This window comes from Stylophora pistillata, chromosome 12, assembly GCF_964205215.1.
Source record: "Stylophora pistillata chromosome 12, jaStyPist1.2, whole genome shotgun sequence".
Lineage (NCBI taxonomy): Eukaryota > Metazoa > Cnidaria > Anthozoa > Scleractinia > Pocilloporidae > Stylophora > Stylophora pistillata.
In genome coordinates this window covers 4,289,440-4,300,000 of record NC_142530.1, presented here as the reverse complement: position 1 = coordinate 4,300,000, position 10,561 = coordinate 4,289,440, and the positions used below count along the sequence as shown (strand labels likewise).

Here is a 10,561-nt window from a genome sequence, read left to right as displayed (position 1 = left end):
AGTAGGTTGTCTCTAAAAAGCCACCGTAAAGGGTAGGGTATGAGAGATCTGAAAGTACGGTCCATATTACACAAGAATGAGTCGAAAGGGAAGGTCAAAATAACGTACCCACCAGACAGGGGAGGGGAGGTTACGTTAATTTTAAGAGGGCTCCTTAGGGGACTCTCGTTTTATGCAAAACTTTTTAGAATTGACACCCTAGATTTCTGAGATAAGAGGTTCCAGCCCCCTCCAAGCTTTGACTGAAGCTCTCTATTAGGTTTACATGCATTTTTCTATCACATGCACACTTGTTCTAAACAGTAGTATAGGGGAGTTAGTCCATCCAGTAAACAAAACCATGTGCTTTGGTCTTTTCGTCGGTTTTTTTCATTTATGAAGGCTGATAGTTTCTAAAGAAACTGTTTGGGGCTGCGTCGGTGGGGGGTAACGAAATAATTTGAATATATCAACAAAGTTGAAATGGTAAATTGGCCACCGTTACGATTATAAAAGCTGACGAAGGGCTAACGCTCGAAACGTCAGCTTTTGTAGTCGTAACGGTGGCCAATTTACCACTTCAACTTTGTTAATATATGCAAAATGTTTTCATTTATACTCGAGTTTTACTGATTAGCTCTGGTTTCCATTGTATTGAATTAATTCCAACCCTATAGGTTTTTCTATAGAAATAGTTTTGTAGCTTTACTTACATGGGTTATTTTTTTTCTCTAGAATTCACTGGTATCTCGGCGCCAAGGCTCAATGGCTTCTATGTCTGGAGCGGACGATATGATGTACCTGGAATACAGAAGTGGTTCCAAACAATCCAAGTCAAGACATCCTCTGTTTAAACGTTTCAGAAAATGAATTGAAATGAATTGAGTTCTTTCTCTTTAATCTTTTGAGAAGCTTTTGAAGGGCTATGCAACGACATTTTGAGTCCAGCTTTTTCTTGCGACTTTTAAGTCTTAGTTCTGTGAGACTAAAATATGGAAAAGAGACAATAATGGGTCGATAAGGAACGAAGATGGCTAAGAATGATAAATGTGAAGTCCCATTGCAAACGACTAGCTAGACCACGAGCAGTCGCTGCCCATCGACGTAGTCCGTCGCGCGAGTGACAATAAATCAGTTAAAAAGAAAAAAAAAACGCGATGTTTGCGTGCCGAGCAGAACGGTGGGAGTGAAGCGCTCGAGTTCCGCGCAACGTGCTTGATCCAATTTGTTTTGTTTTGATTTTAATTTTTTTTCCTCTACTCGCGCGACGGACTTTGCCGAAAAGCAGCGACTGCTTTTAGTCTGATAAGTAGCATTTCTTGTCGGAAACAGGGGAATATGTTGACCGTAATGAAAAAGGTTTCAGGACTGAAAAACATATCCTTTTAATGGATAGAAGTGGATCGATTTTTGCAAGTTGTTGAGATTTACGAAATCGTCCGTAATAAAGGTCTTGTTAAAATAGGGTATCGCGTGATTGTCAAGTGTGGTGTTGCTAAAGACAACATCTTTGAAACGAAGTGCGCCGTTGAAAGTGGAGAAAACGGATGAAGGTAATCGGCAAACTTGAAAAGTCAACAGATGTCTTGAACTCGTATGTTTTGTCTACCCATCTCAGGTTTTAAGGGTATTTCCAGCTTCATTGTTTGTAAATTATGCGTACATATGTAGGTGAATCAGAAGAAATTCTCTTGAGTTTTATCTAATGACCTGAAGTGGGTACAAAAAAACATACAAGCTAAAGATGTAAAGTGGCAGCGAGTTGTGACTATTTGACATACCAGTCAAGTGACTTCAGTCAAGTGACTTTATCGTGCTCAAGATACTAAGATGGCGGCTGGAAACGGTGTTATCAACTTTGATTTGACTCCCATTACATTTAATCTCTCTCGTTGTTCTCAGTTTTTTCATTATTTGTAGCATGCTTTGCGACGTAACTCCACCCCTAGTCGTTTCTACTTAGTATCTGCAGGCGCTGGAGAGACGGGAATGAGTCTAGGTGGCACGGCACGAAGAGGACAACGGGATTTGACAAGGCTTTTAAGTTGGACTTAAATGGAATCTATTGGACTCGGCCTGAACTCAGCGTAAAGCATAGCTTTTGCTGTAACGAAACTCAGTCAGTAATTATTTCAACTGTTCCAACAACTAGATTGATTTCCGACAGCAATATTTCGACTTGTGACTCTACCTAGTTAATTTTCGTGTGCTTAAATTAACCAATTCGTATGATTTGCATTGATGATGCGAATGAAATAATAACACAGTCACTTATGATGCACGATCCTCGCAGTAGATAGTGCTATTTAAGCAATAGCGAAAATCAGGCCTGCACGGGATTCGAACCACTGACCTCTGCGATACTACTGCAGCGCTCTACCTGCGGTATTAGATACAAATGTATCTAATACCGCAGTACAAAATATATGAACTTCATATACTTTATTGTATCTCATTTATCACTTTCACGGGTTTATTACGAGTCAACTCAACGGCCTGCTCCCAGTTGGCTTGTTAGCTCAATTGGTAGAGCGCTGCAGTAGTATCGCAGAGGTCAGTGGTTCGAATCCCGTGCAAGCCTGATTTTTTTCAGGTCTGATTTTCGCTATTGCTTAAATAGCACTATCTACTGCGAGGATCGTGCATCATATGTATCTAATACCGCAGTTCAAAATATATGAACTTCATATATTTCATTGTATCTCAACACAGTCACTGGCGACTATCAATTGATTGACGGTAGGCTAACAATTTAGTCGACGTGGTTCTAAACCCTCATGGATTAATTTCAATGCCATTTTTTCATTGATAGGCCAGGCTAGGAATGATCATTCAGCTTTTTTGTCCACAATAAGCAATGGAAGACAGGAAACCACCAAAGAGATAGAGATTAAAAATAATTGGGGCGAAGATGAATAACAACGGAGAAGGTTTACACAAAATTCCATGACTTGTTTTCAAGATAAACAAACCCCGCTGTAGCTACTTTATTAAGTACTCGTGTAATACTCTAGTACTTTTCTTCCAACTTTGGTTGAACAGGAGAATTTGGATGTTGGAGACAAGAGTTAAAATCAGGAACTTCTTCAGCAGACATGTACCGATGGTGGTTTCAAAGGAGAATAAAAAATTAAGGTTTCATCGCGATTACCGCACTTCCATTCTAGTTTAAGTGATCTGAATGAAGGCGAGAGTTATGCACATTACCGCAAGACGAATGTAGTTTCATAGCCCCATGGCAAAATATTTGTCATATAAATTGAATTTTTTTATAATGATAATCTTAGCTTAAGAAACAAAGCAAAGTATGTACTTAGTACCGAAGAAAGACCTTGCACTTAATTGTAGTTGAGTTAATGTGAGTTAGACGCTTTTTCTAACACTCGATTGATGTTCCATTATTTCTTGGCTTGAACTACAATTTTCTTCCTTTTGGGACCAGCTCAGCTCTCAACTCTACTCGATACAATGCACTTAAAATCTATTCTGATTGAAAATGCTGTGCACCAGCTTATAGAGGTGACGCTAAAAGGTGACACTACTAGGCTATGTCAATCTTCATGCATCGTCATCGTACTATCCGAGGCTCGGCCAGTGAATCACGTTAAGTTACGTGCAACAGTTCCTGCATACCAAGTATGCGCCTTTGAGTTGTTTACGCAGTTACAAAATCATTTTCTACCTTAAATTTCATACTTTTACGGTTGAGACTGTGCACCAGCTTATAGAGGTGACGCTAAAGGTGACACTCTGGGTGACACTATAAGGCTGTCAATCTTCATGCATCGTCGTCGTACTATCCGAGGCTCGGCCAGTGAATCACGTTAAACACGAAGGCGCACTATAAAAAGAGCCTTAGGTCCCACTGGACCATTTGTCAATCAACCGTCGTATGATGTAGAACTCTTAGAGTCAAGTAAGCTTGAGCTACAGCTACTCCAAAGCAGTGAACAGCGGGCGCATTCCTCAAAATTTTTTTATGTCTTCATCACAATACAAGAATTTTTGAGATTTTTATTTCCTTTCTCCAATGGAAACTGTCTTTCTATCTGACCGTAAGTTTGAGATCGAAGTAGGTGGTTCGCACGTTACCTCATGCCACCATGCTGGTGGAAGTAAACAATAGATATCTCATTAGCTCCTTTTGTTCGTCTACCAGCATTTGAATTTGACCCGCACACGTCAACGGTGAGTAACAAATGAGCTTACGTCTTCCCAGGGAAGACTTCCTCGTATAGCGCGCCTTCGTGTTAAAGTTACGTACAACAGTTCCTGCATACCAAGTTTGCGCCTTCGAGTTGTTACGCAGTTACAAAATCATTTTCTACCTTGAATTTCATACTTTTACGGTTGAGACTGGCCAGAACAGAAACAATATTAACATAAAAATTCTAATTAACCTACTTGCAGAATTGGAATCATACTTGAAAAGGTATCTTAAGAGAAAATAGCCTTTGAAGACTGTTACATAACAACAGAATAAACAGAAAATTCGGAGAAGGGGCGTTCGCGAGTACTTCCCCCAGATATGCTATTGATCCTACAGCATACCACCCAATTTAAAACTCAGTTTGGAATATGAAAAGGCATAAGCTGTTTACACCTAGGGTCTCCGTAAAGAAAGAGGTGTTGAAGGTTTTTAATGAAAATTTAAGAAATATTCCTTGATCGTGAATTAGACATAGAATTTGATCCAAATAAACGAGTCTGAGAATGATCAAAAGTAAAAGAAGTAGGAATTTCCAGGAATTCATGAACGAGGTTAACTTTTACCAGGGAGATTTACTCTCTTCCTTGAATAGCAAATTGACATAATTAAAAAAAAAACATAGTTTACCACGAAATATTACGACATGTTCTAATCATCGTAGAAACTGAACACCTGCTTCCAAATTCACAACCATAATAAGAAAAAGGCTGAAGAAATTGTACTTAGATGAGACAGCTAAAAGAAATAAGAAATAATCAATCTGCTTATTACAATTTTTGCATTAAATGGCTTAAAGTAATATAATATAATATTTTCATTCCTTTTCCTAACATCAATATAAGGAAAACCTTAAAATATTTCAGATTAAATATAGTTCTATTTTCATCGTTTAACATGTGAACTGAAAGCGACTGTAAAGTCATATTCGAGGGTCACTTGAACCACTTCCTATATCCGTCTTCCCATTTCCTCCGCCTTTTCTTCCGTAAGTTTAATGCATGAGAAAAAGTGAAGTGGAAACATTTGCCGATGATCCAAGCGGTAGACCAAGGTTCGAAAAACAACTGAAAGTCAGTGAATTATGCAGGGGAGTCACTTGATGTACATGAGGTCACCAACTCAACATGACCAACTTCTTCGAAGCTAAATAAAAAAACTTGAAAAAAAATGAACAGCACTGCAGGCGACGAAGCAAAAATCCCTTTGGAGCCTGGTGACATCATCACTATCATAATTGTAAACAGCGTAGCTTGTCCCTTGACAGTTGTGCTTAACGTGCTCGTGATAAAAGCCGTAAAAACACGATTCTGACTGGGGCTTCTCTTTTATCAGCCATTCGTGTATGTGAATCCTCAGACACTTTTGATTGAACGAATCTGCGAATGGTTGACTGCACAAGGTCGTCAGGATAAGATCTCTTTAAGGCGTTCACATTCCTCTTGAAAAAACTTCCATGTAGACAAGAGTTGGAACGCACGGTTTAGCATGGTGATCAGCAGTGACCACCATGTGACCACCACTGATCACCAGTGGCCACCATTATCAATTCAGTTGATAATAATTAGTTTTATATACCAACAACCAATGCTGCACCACAGTTTCTTCAAAACTTCCCCCCTTTTTTAATTCAGGTCGTGGGTCTGTTACTGACAGTCTTAAACACATATTAAGTCATATTCAAGTGTAAACCATAAGGTGGTACGAGTTAAAAATGAACGTTAAAAACTTGACGTACCTACTCAAGGCCATAAAAAAGTTATGGAGCAAGAGTTTATCAATAAAAAAAGACAATATCTATTCCCCGGTACTGGCACTAAATGAACAGTCTCACAAATGTTGGGAGGTGTGTGCGACAGGTGACAATGTATCGTAACCACTAGAATGACAAGTTGATTTTTTGGGTGGGTAGGTGTCATGAAAGCATGGTAGTTAACAAAGAATTTATTTAAGTGTAGGTAATTAATTTTTTTACTCTCATGGGATCAATGTATTGTGTTGTATTGTAGTGTACCTATTACATAATCTGTAGTCTTTACTTGCGAAACCCATTATTTTTGTAATTAACCTTTATCTGTCACCTTGCACCTTGCACCTTGCACCTTGCACCTTGCACCTTGCACCTTGCACCTTGCACCTTGCACCTTGCACCTTGCACCTTGCACCTTGCACCTTGCACCTTGCGTCCCTTAAATGTATTTAAGACTTTTGGGTGCTTTTTTCTAGGAGAGGTTTTATTAGTTTTGAGCGAAGGGCGTTGGGCAATTGAAAGGAACAGAGACTCGTTTAAGATCAGAGCACATTATGATCTCTAAAAAGTCATTCAGAAATCTATTTCACGACAAATAATCCATTTTCCGGGGAACGTTTGTGCACAGAGAAGCTGTCAGACGGTAAGCTGACGAAGAAGTGAGGATAACTGAATTAAGAAGAAAAGTCTGAACGATGGTGAAATTACGAGAAGTTGTCCGAGCGAAGAGGGAAGTATGCAAAGTTGGAAACGGGAGGTTTGTTTGTGAAACGGAAATTCGGTTTGTCAGTACGTAATCTGTTGGTGGAGCGTGGGAGAGTTGAGGACAAGTCAAGAACACGGACGCAAGGTGAACTGAACTGAACTAGTAAAAACTTTTTTTATTTAATAATACTCTTGTAAATAGATTTAGCGTACTCCAATTTTAAATTATTATATTCCTGTAAATTAATTAAGATAAATAAGTTAACTTATTGTATTATCGTGATTGTTAGTTACTGTCATTGTCTTTATAAATATTTGTAGGCCTACGTTTGGTTGTGGCGTGTTTTCTCGGGTTTGTTTATGCCTGGTGATTTTCTTGTGTGTGTTAGAGGGCGCTCACCTACTGTGGCGCGGTATCGTCACAGAAGAGGGTCAGGGAGGATGGTTGCGTGACAGTGTAGCATGAAACTAGAATCATATTTCCCCTTAGGTGCGGACTGCTCGTGACGCAGACGCTCGGGAAGAGAGAGTGGGTACCGAAATGAACCGCAGTATCTCGCTTATATGATGCAAGGGCGTTGTCAGGTGGAGAGGGGAAGTCAGGGGTGCTTTAGACCCCACTCTTAGTGATGATTTATGATAACCTAATAATAGATAAAAAAAACAGCTTGGTGAACCGCCAAATGCTGGTTGTGCCCTTGTACATAGCGGGAGGGGGGAGTGGGGGGGGGGGGTATGTAAAATAATCTTGTTGTTTTATCAACTGAGTTGATGAAGTAAATTGACCCCCATAAAGAGTTTCTAAAACTGATGTTTCAGGTGTTTTTAATAGCCCTCCGTCAGAGCGCTTGCGCAGGAGTTTATCGAATGCAAACGCCAGGAGTTGAGAGAATAGAATCAGTAACCAGTTCTTTAGTCACAAATTGAGGTAAATAAATCTCCCCTGTTTTTATATGACTGAACGCGCCAATCGTTACCAACAGTCAGATTCCAGTTCAATATATATGCGTTATTAACTGAGCGTGAAGACAAGATGGTGGAGTTCTTTTTTTTTTTTTTGCATTTTTATGGACCGAGACGAGGTCAAGGTCCATAAAAATGCGAAAAAAGAACGAGGCTAATATCCAGTCATCTTGACCGAACGAGCTCGGTTAATAAAGGATTTATTATATTGCAAAAAGATTTCGCTTTACTAAGAATTAAGAATGACTTGTTTACTTCGAGAGCCAGGAAAGAAAGCCAACTGTGTTTGTAGCACAACAAACTCATGAGAGTCGTTTCTGTTTTCTTTTTGAGTTTCCGTCGCCGAAATTGTCCAAGAATTACGAAAGTAGTTCTAACTCAACTTTTGTTCATGCGCGGGATCAATGTGGGCAATTCCAAGCGGGCAAGATGGGCCCGTCTTACACGCTCGGGTAGCCAGTCAGAACACAGAATTCGCTTCATCTTGCCCACGGGCGCGCGCTGCGAGCGATGTAATAAAAGGGCTTATAAGCGCGTTTTTCCTGCTCACTTTCATTGGTTGGCCGGATCCACAACCCGGTAACTTGAACAAAATATTGATTTCCTCATTTCCTTTTGTCGCCAGCAGTAAATCAGCGGATTTACAAGAGAGTTCAACATGGTGAATGTTCGAATCCATGAAGTCAAACTTGCGTATGCCTTACCCTGAACCACACCAAAGATGTGTAGGAAGGAAGACACAACAGCTGGCAAAAGGCAAACAACAATGGCACCAATTACAAACACAGTTGTCTTAAGCGCCTTGTTCTCTCTGGTGACTCTTTCCACTTCTTCTTGGGGAAGTTGATGAGTTTTTATCTTCTTTCGGTGGCGAAGGGCTTCACGATACAAAACCACGTAAGTTGACGTAACGAAAAGGATACATGAAACTAAAAGAGGAGTCCCGACCAAATGTTTAATTAATTCATACTTCAACCGCGAAATAACCCCCTGAATTAAAGAAAAAACCCAAAACACACCCACTGTTATCTTTAAGGTTTTTCCAGTAATAACGCTTGAGTAGTGCATGGTAAATTTGATCGCAACAAGCCTTTCAAAAGTAACCAACATGAGATGAAGCAACGAAGCTGTTAAGACTGCGATGTGGAAAGTTCTGTGGGCTGTTGCAACCCACTTTTCGCTCTCACCGTCGTTTATGAACTGGAGAAGTCTCCTTAAAATATACAGTGGCTGCACAATCAGACCAGTTACCGCGTCAGTCACCGCTAGACAGGCCAGCAAAATGTTGCAGTTGGTTCGGAGTTGTCGTCTTGTTTTCACAGCTTTTATCACGAGCACGTTTAGCACAACTATCAAGGGACAGGCAATGCTGTTTATAATTAGGGTAGTGATGATGTAAGTAAGCCCCAAAGGGACTTTTGCTTTGTCGCCTGGGTTCGTTTTTTTAACGTTTGTTAAATTAGCTTCGAAGAAGTTGGCCATGTTGAGCTGAAGGCCTTATGAAGTGACTCTCTTGCATAACTCACTGACTCTCAGTTGTTTTTCGGACCTTGATCTACTGCTTGGATCATCGGCAAATGTTTCCACTTAACGTTTTCTCATGCATTAAACTTATGGAAGAAAAGGCGGGGAAAATTGGAAGACGGATATAGGAAGTAATTCAAGTGTACCACGAATATGACTCTACAGTTGCTTTCAGTTCACATTTACTTAACTACATTAAAGTGCAAGGTCTTGCTTCAGCGCTAAGTACATAATTTGTTTGGTTCTCAAACTAAGATTATCATTAGAAATGAAATCAATTTATTTGACAATTAAGTAAAGGCTGATAGTTTCGAAAAAAAACTATTTGGGGCTGCGTCGGTGGGAGTAACGAAATAATTTGGATATATCAACAAAGTTGAAATGGTAAATTGGCCACCGTAACGATTACAAAAGCTGACGTTTCGAGCGTTAGCCCTTCGTCGGAGCGAATAGAGGAATTGTGGGTTGTGTGTGCTTTTAAAGGCAGAAAATGGAAAATTGGAAAATTTCAAACCGGCAGTCTAAATCCCACAGGGATCAACGAACGCTTTTCATTCCACTAATTTTTCGTGTTTTTCTCGTTGCCATGTTCCCACCAATAACGTAGCTCCATTTTTTGCCTTTAAAAGCACACACAACCCACAATTCCTCTATTCGTTCCGACGAAGGGCTAACGCTCAAAACGTCAGCTTTTGTAATCGTTACGGTGGCCAATTTACCATTTCAACTTTGTTGATATATCCAAATTATTTGACAATTACTTTGCCATGGGACTATGAAATTACATTTGTCTCGCGTTAATGTGCATAGTCAAGACTGGAAGTGCAGAAATCGCGAAGAAACCTCAACATTTTAGTCCTCTTTGAAAAATAGTTATTCGGACTGTGACGCAAGTCGTCATCAGTAAGTACCTGCTGAAGAAGTTCCTGTTTTTTTCTCTTGTCTCCACGCTCCAAATTCCATCGTTCAACCAAAGGTGCAAGAAAAGTGTTAAACAAGTACTCGATGAAGCAGCTACAGCTTCAAAACAAGTCATGATAATCCGTGTACATTTTCTCCGTCGTTATTCATTTTCGCCCCAATTTTTTTATCTCTATCTCTTTTGTGGTTTCCTGTCTTCCATTGCTTATTATAGACAAAAAGCTGAATGGAAATTCCTAGCTGAACTAAGCATTCCTAGCCTGGCCTACCAACAACCTCGTTCCCTCGCTCCAGGGAGTGGGAGGTTGAGAGACTCTGGGACTGTTAGAACATTTTCGATGCATCAAAACTCAAACTTGGCTCCGAGGCTGGGGGGATAAAACAAATGAAATCACATCGAGGTTGATGAATGAATGATTTAGTACTTTTGTTAGTATTCCCCCGAGCCTCGGAGCCATGTTAGAATTTTAATATATCGGACATGGCCAGCTATTGATCAATGAGGGTTTATA

At 40.0% G+C, this 10,561-nt stretch overlaps 2 protein-coding genes across 2 annotated transcripts in view; one reads left to right on the top strand and one right to left on the bottom strand.

Moving 5' to 3' along the window:
- Window positions 1–879, top strand: part of LOC111325945 (general transcription and DNA repair factor IIH helicase/translocase subunit XPB-like) — a 25,702-nt gene extending 24,823 nt beyond the window's left edge. The window contains exon 39 of the mRNA XM_022929866.2: window positions 715–879. Within this exon, the coding sequence (XP_022785601.2) occupies window positions 715–849 (135 nt within the window). The 3' untranslated portion in view covers window positions 850–879. The remainder of the gene's footprint in view (window positions 1–714) is intronic.
- Window positions 880–8,082: 7,203 nt separating this feature from the next.
- Window positions 8,083–9,086, bottom strand: LOC111325964 (trace amine-associated receptor 365-like). Its single transcript, XM_022929882.2, has one exon. The coding sequence runs from the start codon at window positions 9,084–9,086 to the stop codon at window positions 8,157–8,159; it is 930 nt and encodes a 309-aa protein (XP_022785617.1). The 3' UTR covers window positions 8,083–8,156.
- Between the last annotated feature and the right edge of the window lie 1,475 nt (window positions 9,087–10,561).